The sequence below is a fragment of the Tamandua tetradactyla genome, chromosome 1 (assembly GCF_023851605.1).
Source record: "Tamandua tetradactyla isolate mTamTet1 chromosome 1, mTamTet1.pri, whole genome shotgun sequence".
Lineage (NCBI taxonomy): Eukaryota > Metazoa > Chordata > Mammalia > Pilosa > Myrmecophagidae > Tamandua > Tamandua tetradactyla.
In genome coordinates, this window is record NC_135327.1 from 33,833,200 (window position 1) to 33,851,891 (window position 18,692).

The 18,692-nt window shown below is 40.5% G+C and overlaps 1 protein-coding gene across 1 annotated transcript in view; it reads left to right on the forward strand.

The window, feature by feature from the left end:
- Nucleotides 1-18,692, forward strand: part of ATP9A (ATPase phospholipid transporting 9A (putative)) — a 158,118-nt gene that overhangs the window by 11,231 nt on the left and 128,195 nt on the right. Inside the window, exon 2 of the mRNA XM_077113850.1 lies at nucleotides 18,334-18,478. Within this exon, the coding sequence (XP_076969965.1) occupies nucleotides 18,334-18,478 (145 nt within the window). The remainder of the gene's footprint in view (nucleotides 1-18,333; nucleotides 18,479-18,692) is intronic.

An 18,692-nucleotide genomic window follows, 5' to 3' on the forward strand; every position in this document is an offset into this window, starting at 1 on the left:
TTACTCGTCTTTCAATAAGGTAGGTAAAAGGAGCATCAGACACAAGGTTTTCACAATCACACAGTCAGTCACATTATGAAAGCTATATCATTATACAATCAAATCTTCAAGAAACATGGCTACTGGAACACAGCTCTACATTTTCAGGCAATTCCCTCCAGCCTCTACTCCATTACACCTTAACTAAAAAGGTGACATCTATTTAATCCATAAGAATAACCTCCAGGATAACCTCTTGACTGTGTTTGGAATCTCTCAGCCATTAACACTTTATTTTGTCTCATTTCTCTCTTCCCCCTTTTGGTCGAGAAGATTTTCTCAATCCCTTGATGCTGAGTCCCATCTCATTCTAGAATTTCTGTCCCATGTTGCCAGGGAGATTTACACCCTGGCCACATGGTGTAAACCTCCCTTATCCTTTAGCCTATCCTTTGTTTGTTTGTTCACATGAACAAACCCCCAGATTGAGGGCTCAGCCTATTGCTTTGGTTGTCCTCACTGCTTGTGAGAATATCAAGAATTCTGCACTTGGAGAAGTTGAGTTTACCCCCTTTCTTGCCATTCCCCCAAGGGGGCTTGCAAATACTTTTTTTTTAATTGATTATTAATTTAAAAAAATTTAACAACAAACGAACAAAAACATTAACATAATCATTTCATTCTACATATGTAATCAGTAATTCACAATATCATCACATAGATTGCAAATACATCTTTATTCACTGCCCAGTCACTTGGGAATTTATTGCAGCATCGCGCTAATCTGGACAAACCAACAGAATCTCCCACCCTATTCAAGAGTCCATGTACTTACAGTGTTCAGCTAAACTGATCATACACATTAAATTAGGAAATGTACTACCCAAAATATAAATTTTGCACCAAATAAACATCTCTCCGTTTAGTCTCACACAGAAGTTGAAGTTTTAAAATTTGGACAATATCATCCTTTTCCCAGTCTTCTGATATACCTTAGTCCTATCCAGATCAGCTTCATTCATATCTCTACATGATGTTTGATCACTTTTTCAGCTTTTTAAACAGTTCCTGTATGGGGTACAGCTGACTTTCATAGCTTCGAAGTGCTAACTCTGAGTCTCACATAGGACACCCGAAGTTTCTGGGAAAGACCATGTTATATATACAAACAGCCTCGTATCTCAGAATTTAGAATTAACAACTGAACCCACTTCACAGAAAAAAGAGGGATTCCAGCCTTTCTTCCTGTGCCCTTCTTCGCTTTTATTCATATAGCCTTGTGGCTGTAAGGAATCTGCCCCAGCAGTGGCTACCTGCCTTTTTTCAGAGGCTTGCACCACAGATCTCAAATTGATCCCATTTCTCCTTCCTGGCTGAGAAACCCCCATTACAGTCCTCATTGACTCCCAGAGGTTTGTTTCTTCAGAATAGCTGCGTCACCATGATTTCCAGGGTTTCCAAGCAATCACATTAACTGGGTCTGAGCCTTCATCAGATGGTCACTAATGGCCTCCTGAGTAGCAGTGGGCTGCGTTGTGCCCAGTAATGGCTTGTGGGTCTAGAATGTTCCTGGAGGAAGACCCTGCTCAGCCAAGCCCCCTGCTCCAGAGAGGGCCAGCATGGCTTCGGAAGGACAGGGCATTCTCAGCCTCAGGATCACACCTGAGCGCTCCCCTAACTCTGTGGCCCAGCATGGGAGGTTTAAACACGAGAGTTTTATGTTTTCCTGTTATGCAGGTTATATGTCCAGGTTATTCCTGTTATAGAAAATTAATAATTCCAGCTATTAAAGGAATTTACAAAAAAAGTTAATATAGTTGTGAGAATTATTTAAAGCCCTGTCTTTCATTGTGAACATTTAGGTATGTTTCCCTGTGATCTTTATTGAATGGCTGTTAAATGACATTATTTCATTTCTTTGTGTGTGTGTGTGTGTGTGTGTGTTCATTTTTGCCTTAAATTTTTTTATTGTGGATGTATATATAAACATATTAAACTTGTCATTTTAACAATTCTTATGTGTACAATTCAGTGGCATTAATTACATTTAAAATGTTATGCTGTTATCACCACCATCCATTACCAAAACTTTTTCATCATCCAAAACAGAAGTTCTGTATTGATTTAGTAGTAATTCTTCGATCTCCCGTCTCCTGGCCCCTGATAACCTCTGTTTTATTTTTTTTTAATACTGTTTTATTGAGATACACTCACACATCATACAGACCATCTGACGTATACAGTCACTGGCTCACAGTATCATCACGTAGTCGTGCATACATCCCCATGATCAATTTTGGAGCATTTTCATTACTCCAGAAAGGAAATAAAAATAAAAATAAACCAAATCCTCCCGTACTCCTTATCCACCTCGCCACCCCCCATGCATTGACCGATAGTATTGGTGTGGTACATTTGTTAGCTGTTAATGAAAGAGTATTTATTACTCTTAACCATAGTCTATAGTTTTCTAATTTACTTTTGATCTCTATGAATTTGCTTATTCCTAGATATTTAATGTAAGTAGAGTCATTCAGATCAATTTTTGCTATTAAAAGCAGTCTATAGAGGATGTCTTTACTTTTTTAACTGCTTATTTTGAAATAACTTCAAATTTACAGGAAAGTTACAAAAATAATACAAAAACAATATATATAGCCCCCAAATCCCCATTCCCCATATTCAAATTACCAGCTATTACCATTTTGCCACATTTGTCATATTATTATATCTGTCTGTCTTCTATTTTATAGAGTATTTTTTGATGCATAATCTTTTCCCTACAGTTTGAAGAATTTTCATGAGATTTCTAGTCACCATGTTAAATGGAATGTGTGGGTGTATTCAAGGGCTCTGTCATTTTATACCCCATGTAAGCCTGAATTGCCCCATGTTCCAGGATCAGCATTTGGGCTGTGTCCTTCTCCACCTGCTATTTTAATTCTGTCTTTTGTCAGTGCATGCCCATGAGATTGGAGAAGTTGTAGAAGAAGATAAAGTAAAAACCCATGCCTTCCTCTCTGTCTACCACAATGTGTGCTTCCTGTTACTAATCAGAGGAAAGACGGGGGCTCAGGCTGACCAGAACATGGCCCATGGCACGTGCTGGGCTTCACATTAAATGCCCTGTAGGTGAACTTGATGAAATCAGCTCCATGTGGTGGCATGTTTAGGAATTAAGGTATTGTTTTAGTTTGCTGAGGCTACCAGAATGCAAAATACCAGAGATGGAGTGACTTTTATAAAGGGGATTTATTTAATTCCTTAGAGGAAAGGCAGCTGGCTTTCATCTGGATTTCTCTGTCATGTGAGAAGGCCCATGGTATTGTCTGCTGGCCTTCCCTCCCAGCTTCTCTGTTCAGATGGCTTTCTCTGCGATGATTCCTTTCTGCATCTCCAAACGTTTGGGTCTGTGTTGGCTCTGAGTTCTGAACTGAGTTGTTTCTGGGCTGTGCTGAGCCACTGAGCACTCTTCTGACCTCTCTTTTATAAGCTTCCAGCTAATTAAATTAAACATCGCTGTTCTAGTTTGCTAGCTGCTGGAATGCATTATGCCAGAAACAGATGGTTTTTAAAAGGAGGAGTTTATTAAGTTGCAATTTACAGTTCTAAGGCTGTGAAAATGTCCTAATTAAAACAAGTCTATAAAAATGTCCAAATTAAGGCACCAACAAGACGTTACCTTCATTCAAGAAAGGCCGATGATGTTCAGGGTTTCTCTCTCAACTGGAAAGGCACATGATAAACATGGCAGGGTTTGCTAGCTTTCTCTCCAGACTTCTTGTTTCCTTCTTCATCTCTAGACGTCTCTGGCTGTCTGGGGTCTTGTGGTTTTTATGGCTCTGGAGCTCTTTCCAAAATGTTTCCTCTTTTAAAGGATTCCAGTAAACTAATCAGGATCCACCTGGAATGGGTAGAGTCACATCTCCCTATAATCAAAGGTTAATACCCATAATTGGGTGTGTCGCATCTCCATGGGGATAATCTAATTAAAAGTTTCCAACCCGCATTACTGAATAGGGGTTAAACGAGATGGTTACTCCCACAAGATTGGATCAGGATTAAAACATGGCTTTTCTAGGATACATCATCCTTTCAAACCAGCACAATCACTCATTGCAGAAGGCACTCCCCTTAGGTGACTGCAGATGTAATCAGCCATAGGTGAGCTTCACGTGCTGATGATATAAGTCCATAACAACAGAACTGGGCACCATCACCTGGCCAAGTTGACAGCTGAACCTAACCACTACAAATTATGTTTGGGAGTCTGCAGACATTCCGTACATATTTGCATGAATAAAAAAGCCATTCTACATATAGTTTCTGATGGCAAAGCTGTGCATAGAGGACAGGGATCTGACACAACAACGTATAGCTTCCCTGCAAACAGTGGAGGTTTGCAACACAGTTACTGGAGTCCAGGCCAGCATCCCCCCTGAGGCAGTGACATTAGGAGAGGTGTGAGCATGCTACCTGGTGAGTGCCTTTGCACACCTGGGCTGTCATCCTGCTAGATCTTTAGCACCTCTGCTACCTATTTCCAGAAGTAAACTCCTTCCAAGGAACAGGTAATTGTAACCTCTGTCATTTTACAGTCACCTTTGGAAACATCCTCATGGCCGCTCAGAGTTTGTCTCAGTGCCAATGCCACACCTAAGGTGGTGTAACACTGTAGCAGCCCAGTTTTCCCTCCTTTTCCTTTCCGGAAAAGGAGAAGTGTGCCTAGTAGAAGTGGCAGTTTCCCAAGGCAAGGTTTGGCTGCTGAGGATTCTCAGGGGTTAGGAATGTCGACTCCAGTCAGTTTAAAAGGTACAGAAGTGAATACAAGGCATTCTTTCTCCTTCCCACCCTCATCCAGTTAGCTACTCCATGTTCTCCTGAGGTGACATTACTTTATCACTTTTTTCCTGTGTCATTCTGGAGAATTTTAAGCGTTTACAAAAAAAGTATGTATTTTCTCTCTCTCTCTCTCTATAGATAGGTAGCTAGACAGACATACATACACACAGATTTTTCTCTTTTTTAATACATGTAATTGGTAGTTCACCTGTCACAACACAACATGTTTTTTTCACTTAGCAGTAAAGCCTGGGAACTCAATCCATATCAACACATAAAAAGCATCTCCGTTCTTTTTAAATTTTTTTATTTTTAATTTTTGGTGGCTTTGTAGTGTTCCTTTAAATAAATGTGCCATAGTTTATTTAACCCGTCTCCCACCTGATGGACAGTTAGGAAATTTTTTGTTATCATTAGCAGTTTGCCTTGGATAACCTTGAACATAATTCACGGTTAGAATAAAAGCCCTGGGTCAAAGTAAATACATGTTTGTAATTTTGACAGATATGGCCAAAGTGCCCTCTCTAGAGGTTGTAGTGTAATGATTTAGTATGTATACAGAGGTGGCGTGTGTACTGACTCTCCCAGCCACAAAGTGCCTGTTAGCCCTATCCTGACCAACGCAGGTGGCAGTAACTATGCTGACTTTGGCCACCATGCTAAGTAAAATAATTGTGTTTTTAATTTTGCATATTTGAAAATTAGTTGACCAGCAGTGAATACCCCAAAAACGAAATCAAGAAAACAATTCCACTCATAATATTAAACTAAAAGAATAGAACATCTAAGAATAATTTAACCAAGGATGTAAAAGTCTTCTACACAGAAAACCACAAAACAATGTTGAAGGAAATTAAAGAAGATTTAAATAAATGGAAAGTCATCCTGTGTTCATGGATTCGAACACTTAATATTGTTAAGATGTGAATACTGCCCAAAGTGATTTACAGATTTCATGCAGTCTTAGTTAGCATTACAGCAGCTTTCTTTACAGAAATAGAAAAGCCAATCCCCAAGTCCATATGGACGGGTAAGGGGAATAGCCAAACCATTTTGAAAAAGAACAAAGTTGGGGAACCCACACTTCCTGATTTCAAAATGTATTACAAAGCTACAGTAATCAAAATTAGTGTGGTACTGGCATAAGGACAGACATATAGACCAGAGGAAGAGAATTGAGAATTTAGAAACAAACCCACGCGTCTGTAGCCAACTAATTTTTTAAAATCTTTTTATTTTATTTTTTTAAATACCAAAAAACACAAAGAAAATGCGAACATTCCTATTTTGATCATTCCGTTCTACATATATAATCAGTAATTCACAATATCATCACATAGTTGCATATTCATCATCATAATCATTTATTGCAACATTTGCATCTATTCAGAAAAAGAAAATGAAAACAGAAAAAAAATTATATATACCATACCCCTTACCCCTCCCTTTCATTGATCACTAGCATTTCAAACTAAATTTATTTTTAACATTTGTTCCCCCTATTATTTATTTTTATTCCATATGTTCTACTCATCTATTGACAAGGTAGATAAAAGGAGTATCAGACACAAGGTTTTCACAATCACACAGTCACATTATGAAAGTTATATCATTAATCAGTCATCCTCAAGAAACATGGCTACTGGAATACAGCTCTACATTTTCAGGCAGTTCCCTCCAGCCTCTCCATTACATCTTGAATAACAAGGTGATATCTACTTAATGTGCAAGAATAACCTCCAGAATAACCTCTGGACTCTGTTTGGAGTCTCTCAGCCATTGACACTTTGTTTCATTTCACTCTTCCCCGTTTTGGTCAAGAAGTTTTTCTCAATCCCTTGATGCTGAGTCTCAGCTCATTCTAGGATTTCTGTCCCATGTTGCCAGGAAGGTCTGCACCCCTGGGAGTCATGTCCCACGTAGACAGGGGGAGGGCGGTGAGTTTGCTTGTTGTGTTTGTAGCCAACTAATTTTTTAAAAACATTTTTATTGACAAAACAGCATATACAAACATTCTTAACATGCGAATATTCCATACTTGGCGTAAAATCAGTGGCTCCCAATATCATCACTTAGTTGAATATTCATCACCATGATCTTTCTTAGAACATTTGTATCACTCCAGAAAAAGAAATAAAAAGAAAAAAAGAAAAAACTCATACATACCATACCCCTAACCCCTCCCTCTCATTGACCACTAGTATTTCCATCTACCCAATATATTTTAACCTTTGTTCCCCCTAATTTTTTTCTATACTCCTTACCACTCCCTTTCATTGATCACTAGTATTTCAGTCTACTCAATTTAACATTTGTTCTCCCTATTATTTTTTTTTAATCTATATATTTTTACTCATTTGTCCATACCACAGATAAAAGGATCATCAGACACAAGGTTTTCACAATCACACAGTCACATTATGAAAGCTATATCATTATACAATCATCTTCAAGAAACATGGCTCCTGGAACACAGCTCTACATTTTCAGATACTTCCCTCCAGCCTCTCCAATATACCTTCACTAAAAAGGTGATATCTATATAATGCATGAGAATAATCTCCAGGATAACCTCTTGACTCTGAAATCTCTCAGCCATTGACACTTCATTTTGTCTCATTTCTATCTTCCCCCTTTTGGTCGAGAAGATTTTCTCAATCCCTTGATGCTGAGTCCCAGCTCATTCTAGGATTTCTGTCCCACGTTGCCAGGGAGATTTACACCCCTGGGAGTCATGTCCCACATAGAGAGGGGGGGCATGTAGCCAACTAGTTTCTGACAAGGATGCCCAGTCCATTCAATGGTGAAAAAATAGTCTCTTCAACAAATGATGCTGGAAAAATTGGATGTCCATATACAAAAGAATGGAAGTGCCCTTTTTCACACCATCTACAAAAAAAAAAAAAACTGAAAAATAGGTTAACAACCTAAATATAAAAGTTAAAACTATAAAACTCTTAGAAACATAGGAGTAAATCTTCATGATTTTGGATTTCGTGGTGGATTCTTAGATTTTGTATTGAAAGCATAAGGAACAAAAGATAAAATTGATTAAATGAACTTCATAAAAATTTAAAAACATTTGTACATCAAAAAACATTATCAAGAAAGTAAAAAAAAAAAAAAGGCAACCTACATAATGAGAGATAATATTTGAATACCATATATGTGATGATAAGGGTTTAATTTTCAAAATATGTACAACTCAACAATAAAAAGATATCAACCCAATTTAAAATTGGGACAAGGACTTGAATTGACATGTCTCCAAAGAAATGGCCAGGAAGCATATGAAAAAATGCTAAACATCATAAGCCACTGGGGAAATAGAAAACAAAACCACAATGAGAGCTATTTCACACCCACTCATATGGCTATTATTGAAAAAAAGAGAAACAGAAAATAAGTGTTGTTGAGGATGTGAAGAAATAGGAAACTTCTGTGCATTGTTGGTGGGAATATAAAATGGTGCAGCCACTACGGAAAATAGATTAGCAGTTCCTCAGAAAGTAAAATAGAATTACTATATGACCTGGCAATCCCACTTCCAGGCAAAAGACTTTTAAGCAGGGACTTGGACAGATATCCTTACATCAGTGTTCATATCCACATTAGTCACAATAGCCAAAGGGTAGACGCAACCCAAGTTTCCATCAACAGATGAGTGGATGAGCAAAAGGTGTAAATACACACATGGAGTATTACTCAGCTGTAAAAAAGGATGAAGCTCCAAAACACACCACAATGTGGACGAATGCTGAAGACATCATTTGAGTGAAATAAGCCAGATGCAACAGGACTGATGTTATATGAGTTTACCTATGTGAAATAATAGAATATATGAATTCTTATCTAGAGAATGGAGCTTATAGGCTGCCAGAGATCTGGGGGAAGGGATGAAAGGGGAGTCAGTGCTTAACAGGTCCAGAATTTCTGTCTGGGGTAATGGGTGGTGGTGAAGGCAGTACAGCATTGTGAATGTGATTTTAATGCACTGAATTGTACACTTGAACATGATTAAAATGGAAAATTTTGTTGTGTTAGCAGAATAAAAAAAAAAAAACAAAAAAAAAGGAATCCATTGCCCACAGTTAAAAAATAGTGTTTGCACATCACAGTCTGTTTTGTGTTTGTCTAGAAGAATTGGGAAGTCTGTTTGGACCTGCGATGCTGCAGACTCGTAGGAACTCGGGATAGTCTCTTTCTTCCCACAGGGTGTGAGCTCCTCAGCATGTCCCCTCCCCACCAGGCCCTGTTTACATTTTTGTTCATTTAGACAGAAGCAGATGAGTAGAGTCCGAGGGAGCAGAGAGCTACTTCCTCTTCTTTCTGTGAACAGCACAAAGACGGGTTTTGAAGGATTGAGGATGGAGGGCAGCGTTCCCAAAGTGATTCTGTTACAAATGAAAGAGGAGAGAAGTGGTGTTTTCCAGGTAGACAGTAAGAGACTGGAGGCCAGAGAAACCTTTGTGGCTCAGGAGGTGGGAAGGGTTTGCGGGAGAAAGTTCAGTGCAGGTATACCAAGGGTTTGGATTATTGCAGACAGGTGGGATGGTGTGGCCAAAGGCGGGAGCTGAGAGAGCAGGCTGCCTGCTTGACCTGGGTGGACCCAGGAGGGTTGGACTTGAGTCATATGATACTGAATCATCACAGCAGTGGAATCGTGTATTGCGGATCAGCAAGGAGGCCTGGTCAGAAAAGACTTGCAGCAGGAAGAAATAGGGAAGGGACACCTCTCTAACCATCCGAACCATCCCCTTCTCCCCAAGAGAACCATTGTTAGCATGTGTGTGTATATCTCCCCTCATTTTATTTAAAAATAAATTATTTTTATTAAATGTGGAATCGTAAATTGCATTTTTATTTATTTTTTTGCTTTATGAATTTTCTTAGTCACCTGAACACCTTGCCATCTTGTCCTGCCAGTGAGTATGGCTCTACCTCATTCCTTGTTGGCTGCAGGTTCATTGTCAGGGGGTCCCTCCACTATGGGCCTTTGGTCGTTTCCCTGTTTTTGCTCTCGCTGAAATTGCTGCTGTGAGCCTAATGTTCTCCAGTATTGGTATTTTTGTAAATTCATCCCTCTAGATGTATTTGCTAGGTCAGAGGTTCTGAACTTTACATTTAAAGAGAAATTGACATATTGACTCAGCTTATTTTTTAAGATGATTTATCCCATTTCTCCTCCAGCCAGTATTCCTGTGGTCAGACATACATCAGACTTACAGTGAATCGGCTTTCTTCTTTCCATCCTTCCTGACTCCTGATTTTATCCTCTCCTAAGTTAAGAACAAACAAAAAGCTAGTTATTTAAATATTCAGAACAAAGAGCAAAAATGTCTCGCCGCACCTTCCTTTTCATTCCTTCTAACTACCCTGCCTGCCCCGATCCATCTGTCCATAACACTTTGGGTTATAATCCTCCAGACCTGCTGTCTGATATGGTAGCTACTAGACATAGGCGACTATTTAAATTCATTAATTAAATTAATGAATTAAAATTTGATTTTCACATCTTGAGTGTTCAACTTCCACATGTGGCCAGTAACATCTCTTCCTGGGCAGTGCAAATAAATCATTTTCATCACTGCAGACCTCCAGAGTAGGGTGGTCAGCCTCAGCACTGTGGACATCTGGGGCCATCTCCTTCCCTGTTGGGGGACATCCGTGTGTTGGAGGATTTTTAACAGCATCCCTGGCCTCTACCCATTGGATGCCAGTGACACTCTCCCCATTGTGGTGATCAAAAATGTCTCCAGACATTGCACAATGTCTCCTGGGAGGTAAAATGTCCCCTCTTTGGGAACCACTGCCCCTAAACTGTTTTCTCCACATTGTCTCTAACATTAGTCTTTGCTTTCTTCCTGGATCTCCCCAGTCTCAAGGTGGAGACCGTCACTATTCCTGAACTCTCTGGCTTCCCAAGAGGTTTATATTTCATGCAGGCAATTCAGCAAATGTTTTCTGGTTGGGTGGCACTGAGCACAGAGATGTTCTCTTGTGGGGAGGAATGATCCTTGTTAATTTAGTTACCTTTCCAGAAAGCTTGTTCCCTTAATGTTTCCCCCATAACATTTGCTTTCCCCTTGTTTTTCGTGCAAATTGCATGCATCCACTGCAGTATCTGGTCATCAAGCTTTCAGCCATCAAAACCTTTATTTGTTTCAAATAAAGTTTCAAATCAAAAGGAAATCCCCTCTGGTTTTCCTTCTTATAGGTGGTCTAAACTGGAAGAATTATAAAGTAAATTATCTCTTGCCTTTTATCTTAATCGAGTTGAATAGCTGTTGCTATCAGCAGGTGAGAGAGCTGTTTCATATTTTTTTTTATTTGAAAAAAAGAGAAATCAAATCTGCTATTAATTAAATAATTGTAATGGGCCAGGTGCTGTCCTAGGCCCCTTATTTATAAAATCTCTAATTTTCATTATAATTCAACAAGGCAGGTCTTATTGTCATTTTACACAGGCAAAAACGTAGGTAGCAAAGAAGGTGAGTGACCAGTTCAAAGCCACATACTGACTAATATGGAGCGGGGCTGCGATTTACATCCAGTTCTTTCTGGGTGAAGACCTTTTCTTCCTCTGGCCACATGGTCCTAGTGTTTAAAATTGCAAGGTTCTTGCCTGTTAATTCTATTTCAGGCTCTTTTCTAATTTCTCACTCTAAAGGGATCCTGTTTTGTAGTACGTCTCCCCAGCCTATCTAGAATGTGGCGTAGGGGTTACTTTGTCTTGGGAAGTGACAGACAACTCATTTTGATGTTAATCCATGATGCCAGGATGACAGCTGTGGCAACACAGCTCCTTGGCGCCTGCCCCTCCTGGACCTCGGGGGCTGAAGTCCACTAATTAGACAAACAGGGTGGGGCACAGTTATAAATCCAGTCACTGAGAGGGAGTCTGGCTGTCACCTCTTCAGTTTAGACAGATGTGGGAGAATTGGTCACTTGCAGTAAATTTGCACCAAGTCCAAGGCTTCTGCTTCAGGAGAGTAGTTCCCAAAATGCTGGCGGCTGCATCCTGAGCGGCATGATAGTTTAAATAGTTTGTGGAGAGGAGTTAGATTACCTCGAGGCAGCGAGATTACAATTCTCTCTTTGATTTTTCTTTCAGTATTTATAACCCTCTAATGTCTCTACCATAAGAAAAGAGAAGGAACAGATCAGGTGGCAGCTTCTGGCTCAGTTGCAGTTTCCTGGTAGAATTTAGTAACATTGTTTGGCTTTTCATTGTGTTGATTGTGATGTTTCCCTTCTATTTATGGCATGTGATGCTGGATTTGCATTACAGTAGCCGTTTGAAGTTGCCTTTAAAGATAAATAATAGTAAGTCAATTTATAAACAAATATTAAGCAAATAAGATCTAGGATAGTGCTGGCTGTTCATTCTCTGTACTCTTGACATTCTGATCCAGATAATTCTTTGTTGGGGACGCTGTCCTGTAAACTAGGAGATGCTTAGCAGCATCTGTGATCTCTCTCCCTCAACATGCTATGACACTCCCTCCTCGAGTTGTGACAACCAAAAGATGCCATGTATCTCTCTGGGTGGCAAAATTGTCCCAGTTGAGAATCAGTGATATAAGTTATGAAAATTTGGCCTGAATCATGGAAGTAGAATGAAGTCCTTGGATATCACAGAAATCAGATGTGTGGCATGAAAATGGCTGAAGTTTGGGAAATCTTGCTTAGGTTCATTTCCCTTGGTTGTGAGGTCCACATGCTGATGTTCATGTGTGTGTCCTTGGCATAGATACCAGTTCAAGAGTTGGGCGGAAGGGGATGCTTTCCAGCAGTGCTGTCCCACAGAACTCACCGTACGATGGCAGTGCTCCATATCAGTACAGTCCATTCCAGTAGCCACTGGCCACACGTGGCTATGGAGCACTCAGATTGTGGCTAGAGAAGGTGGAGTGAATTATTTTATTCTTATTAATTTAAATTTGAATAGCCACAGCTCTGTAGAAATCGGAATGGAGAGGACTGGAAGATAAAAACACAGACTTTAACAGGTAGACTGTACTATTTGAAAGCTTATTATTGAAGGCACATGAACCAACAGCGATGTGTCTTTTAGGATAGGCCAGCCATGTTGCAGCCAGGAAACCCAGACAGGAGGTTGCAGTGGAGATTGGAGGCAGCAGGTTCATGCTGGCACTAAGATGAATGGCTCTGGGGCAGGTGGGGAGCCCACGAGCACTGCAGAGGATGGGAGGATGCTTGCTTTTGATGGTCCCTAAATGTCCTTCCAATTTTATGAAATGCTCAGAGACTGAAAAAATATATAAAGCTGTGAAATAACTGTGCTGGGTTCAAATACTGCTTCTGTTGCTCAATAGTACAGGCAAGTCACTGAATCCTCTCTGGAGCTCAGTTTATACTTCTGTGAAAACGACAATGAGATGATACGTCGCAAGATTAACGTGAACGTTAAATGAAACAGTGCATTATGATTAAATGAAGTAATGCATATTCGTGCATGTTTATATCCATAATATATTGAGACTGTGCCCCTCTCATCACCTCCCACTGCTGTCACCCGGACCATATCACTATCTACTTGCCTGGGCAATGCAGCAGCCTCCTATGTGCTCGCCCTGCACGAGCTTTTTCATTTATTATAACAGTTTTATTGCGATACAATAGCATACCATATAGTTCACCCTTTTAAAGTGTACAATTCAGTGTTTTTTAGTATATTCATAGAAGTTTGCAATCATTACCACAGTCAATATTAGAATGTTTTCATCACTGTAAGAAGAAATCACATACTCAGTACTGGCTTCCACTCTTATCTGACGTGCCATCTTCTCAGCCCAGCAGCCAGAGGGATTTTTTTTTTTTAAGAAGATACGGGTTTAATTTATGATGTCACCTTCAAAAATTTTTCAATGTTACATTTGATTGTACAAAAGATACACATGATATATGTAAATTATATATATCATTAAAATGAATGCCTATGACCTTGTTACAAAGTTTAAGCTTTGTAACATGACTAATAACTGCATTTGTGTATTTCTTCCTTATCCTCTTTCCCTGCCTTCCCGCCAAAGGTAACCAGTACCCTGAATTTTTAATTTAAAAATTAGTTCAATCATATTTGTTTGTATTCCTAAATAATATATTGTTTGGCTTTGAATATGGTCTTTTCTGCCTTGCTTTTTTTTTTATTAATTAAAATTTTTTTTTTAAATACCAAAAAACACCAAACACAAACATTCTAACTTTTGATCATTCTGTTCTACATATATACTCAGTAATTCACAATATCATCACATAGTTGCATATTCATCATCATGATTATTTCTTGGAACATTTGCATCTATTCAGAAAAAGAAATAAAAAGAAAACAGAAAAAAATTCATGCATACCATACTCCCCACCCCTCCCCCTCACCGATCACCATAATTGTTTTTAACTTTTTTTATTGTATAATATAACATATACAAAGCAAAGAAATAAAAAGCCATAGTTTTCAAAGCACTCTTCAAAACATGGTTGTAGGATAGATCCCAGAGTTTGTCATGGACTACCATATGATCCTCTCATATTTTTCCTTCTAGCTGCTCCAGAATATATGAGGCTAGAGGGCATGAATACTTTATCATCACAATCGACTTTTTTTTTCTTCTTTTTTTGTGAACAGTAACATATATACAAAAAAGCTATAAATTTCCAAGCACAGCACCACAATTAGTTTTAGAACATATTTCAGACTTTGACGTGGGTTACAGTTTCACAATTTTAGGTTTTTACTTCTAACTGCTCCAAAACACTGGAGACTAAAAGAGATATCAATTTAATGATTCACATTCATATTCATTTGTTGAGTTCTATCTTCTATGTATAACTCCACCATCACCTTTGATATTTCCATACCTCTCATTAGGGTTGTTTGGGCTATGGCAAATCTAAATTTTTGATATTGGAAGGGTCTGTCACTAATATGGGGTAGGGAGGTGGAACTATCTGATGTTCTGGAGAGGCTGGGCTAGGTTTCAGGACTTATCTGGACCAGGGACCCATTTGGAGGTTGTAGGTTTCTGGCAAGTCACTCTAGTGCCTGGACCCTTGTGGACTGTTTTATATTGCCCCTGGTGTTCTTTAGGATTGGCTGGAATGGTCCTGGTTGGGGGTTGGCAGGTTATGATAAGTAGCAAGGTCTACCTGAAGCTTAGCCTCTCGACTCTATTTGAACTCTCTCTGCCACTGATATTTTATTAATTACACTTCGTTTCCCCCTTTTGGTCAAGATGTAGTTGCTGATCCCACGGTGCCAGGTCTAGGTTCATCTGTGGGAGTCATCTTTTTGATGACCCTCCCCTTGCCAGGGAGACTTTCACTCCTGGATGTCATGTCCCACATAGTGGGGAAGGCAATGATTTCACTTGCAGAGTTGGGCTTAGAGAGACTGAGGCCACATCTGAGCAACAACAGAGGTCCTCCAGAAGTAACTCTTAGGCATGCCTATAGGTAGTCAAAGCTTCTCCGCTACCTACATAAGCTTCACAAGAATAAGCCTGAAGATCGAGGGCATGGCCTATTGATTTGGGTGTGCCTAAAGTTTGACATAGTATCAGGGATTCCAGAGGTACCTTTTAAAAAACGTAAATCCTGTCATACCTCTTCCCTGCTTGGAGGCTCCTTTGGCTCCCACTGGCCTTAAAATGAAATCCAGACTCCTTCCCTGAATTGTCTGCCTCTGCCTCTTCCTCTGACCCTTCTTTTACCCTCTCCCCGTGATCTCTGCCTTCCAGCCACGCGAGCAGCCTTCCTAGGCTCTGTGCTGCCCCCACCTCTGGCCTCTGGCCCCTGGCTCCTGGCCCTTGGGCCTCCACCTGCCTGGATTGCAGGTTTTTGCATGGCTGCATGGCTCTCTCGTTGTCTTTCAGCTCAGGTGTTACTCCACCCAGCCTTCCGGACCACCCAGTCTCATGTAGCCACACACCTTCCCCACTCACTTTCTTATGCAAGACCTCCTTTTATTTTGTGTAGTTGTTGACTCTCTCCCAACTCCATACGAGGAGGACCTTGGCTGTCTTATTCACCATACCTGCTTGGCGAGTGAAAGCATGACAAAAAGTGGCTGTGATTATTATTGTTAAATGTTTAAACAGTGCTTATTGACCTGAAAGTAAATAAATTCTGTGTTGAAAGTGTGCAAATTACATTTCATGCAGGTAGAAAGTGAATAAATGAGATGAAAATCAAATCGATCAAATGAGATGGATTTGGGGCTAATTACAGCAGGCGCAGGTGACACAAAGTCCTCATTTTATTCCTTGCCAAACGCTTACCTCTGGTTTGCAGTGAGGTTGTGAGGAAAAAGGCAGAGATCCCAGCTTTTTCTCTTTTTCCAATTTTTGGGTCCCCACATGTCCTGGAAAGTATTTTTACCAGATGGGCCTTAATGAGTGCTCATTATTGTGAATTTAGCTGGAGAAACATTTAGTTGGAATAGCTAATGTAGGTACAATGTAAATAATTCAAGTGTTACTAAAGAATGTACAGGAAAAGGTTCCTGTATCAGCTTTTCTTGGGCCCTCTGGAGATTTTCTGTGCATTTGCAAGCATGTATCCGTAAGAATATCCTCTTGTTTTAATGCAGAGAGTAACATTCTGGACACACAATTCACCGCCTTGCTTTTTAATTTAACTTACCTTGGAAATGGGACCACTTTAATCCATACAATTATATGTCATTCTTTAAAAGGTGTTGGGAATTCCATTTTATGCATGGTCCAGGCTCATTTAGCTAGCTCCCTGTGATGGGTGGTTTGGTTTGTTTCTGATCTTTTGCTGCTACAGTCCATGATGCAGTGGATATCCTGGTGTTTTGCACCCATCTGTAGGTTAAGTAATGAGAAACTTAACATGATCGCTTGATGTGTTAAAACAAAATAGAAAAATCATATAAACAACCAACCTGGTATCATGTGGTTCTCTTAAATTCATTTTTCATCTTTTATTAGAAACATACAGCTATGGATCCATTATTACAGTGTTGTTAAAGGAGGGGAAGAGAACTCCTGGCCCACAGATAAGTTAGTCACCACCATCAAGAAGGCTTCTGCAAATAGCTGTGGCTTCCCTCCCTCCCCCCTCCCCCCTTCTCTGTCCCTTCTTCCCTCCCTTTACTCTCTTCTGCCTTCCTTGCTTCAGTTCACTGTTGGCCTGGCAGAGTGGTTTGCACCCAGGAACAGGACTGGGTTGTGCTCTTTGAGGCTCTCTGTATGTGCCTCAGGCCTTTGGACAACTTAGAAGGGGCCATTAGGAGTGAGTTTCTAGAAGAAGACCTTTTCTATCAGAGTCACATTCTAGCTCAGGCACCAGGTTCCTGGAATAAGGATGCTATTTTTAAGAAAGAGCATTGTGTTTCATCATGGAAATTTTGAGCCTCTGAGGCAGGCAGCTTGCTCCTATACAAATCTTTAGGGTCCTGAAGTGCAGGGACTGTGTTTGCCTAGCGCTGTATCCCCGCAGCCCTCTGAGGCCTGACTTGCTGGAGAAAGGGGAGAAGGAAGGTCTGCAGCCCACCCGTAATTATGTAAGTTGTCAGTGCCAGGTCTGTTTGGTTTCGTTTCGGCTGGCAGAATCTCCAGGAGCTGGCGCTGCCCTGCCTTTTCCCTCCTTGGCCCATGAGCGCTGGGCCAGTGGAATGAGCCATTTGGTTTGGGGTGTTTTCATTGCAGTGCTTAAAGAGCTTATAATTCTCCAAACACATTGTTTATAGGCTTTCCCAAACTACAGGCTGGCCCCTGTGTGTATGTGTGTGTGTGTCTTGCCAGAGCGGCTTTGTTTGGCCAGAGCAGCCCAGGTTCCCAGGTGTTTCCTTGCTTCTGTTGTGGGTTGGTGCTAATGAGCTGCCCTCATAAGAGTCAGGTGCCAACAGCCCTTGGAGTCAGTCTGCCTACAGCAGGCCTGCTGGCCCATGCCCAGGCTACACTGAGCCCTTAGATATTTGCTCTAAGATATTTGCTCTGTTAAAAAGGAGTTGGTGTTTGAGAGGTTCTCCCCCTTCTCTTCTGTAGAATAATACTCTTTCGGTGTAACCAACAACTTTGACACTAGGTTTTGGAACAAGGTAGACACAGTTCAAGTCTGACTTTGGCTGTTTCTTGCATCTTGGCAAATTTGGAGGCTTTATTGAACTGTTCCAAGTTTCCTTTTTCTCATTTGTAAAATGGAGATAATGATAGTATTTGTTGTTATGTATTTATTTATTTTTAACCTAAGCCTTATTTAAAAATGAATCCTACTTTTTGAAACAAATAATTTGGGCTCCGGGACAAATCATCTTTTATCTGGATCACAGCTTATTAGAAGTCTCAGCTGTTTTCCCATCCCAGTGAAGGATGGAGCCCCAGATATGGACCTGTCCCAGTGAAGACGTTCTAGAAAAAAACATTCTTGAGGTTGGTTTCCTGGGAAAGAAAACCAGTGGCCAGATGTGGATGTGGCATTGACTCTTTGGGTGTGGCATTGACTCCGGGCATGTCTTTTCTGCAGGTGCTGTGAGTGGCTGAGATGCTGTGGTGGAGGGGACCCCAGGCCCCGCACCGTTTGGTTGGGGCATCCCGAAAAGAGGGACCAGAGGTACCCTAGAAATGTCATCAACAATCAGAAGTACAACTTCTTCACCTTTCTTCCTGGGGTATGTACAAGCAGGGACCACGCCTTTTTTTTTCCTTCCCACTCCAAATATACATGATGGCACAGTCCTCGGGACAGGTTTTACAAACATCCTGCGTCTTCTCTGTGCCCTCTTAGCCACTGGGCACTCCCTTCATCTTCCTGGGTCATCAGCACCTTTCTGCAAGGCTGTCAGGTTCCATGTGGTTGGCTAGAATAACATCACATTTATTTGG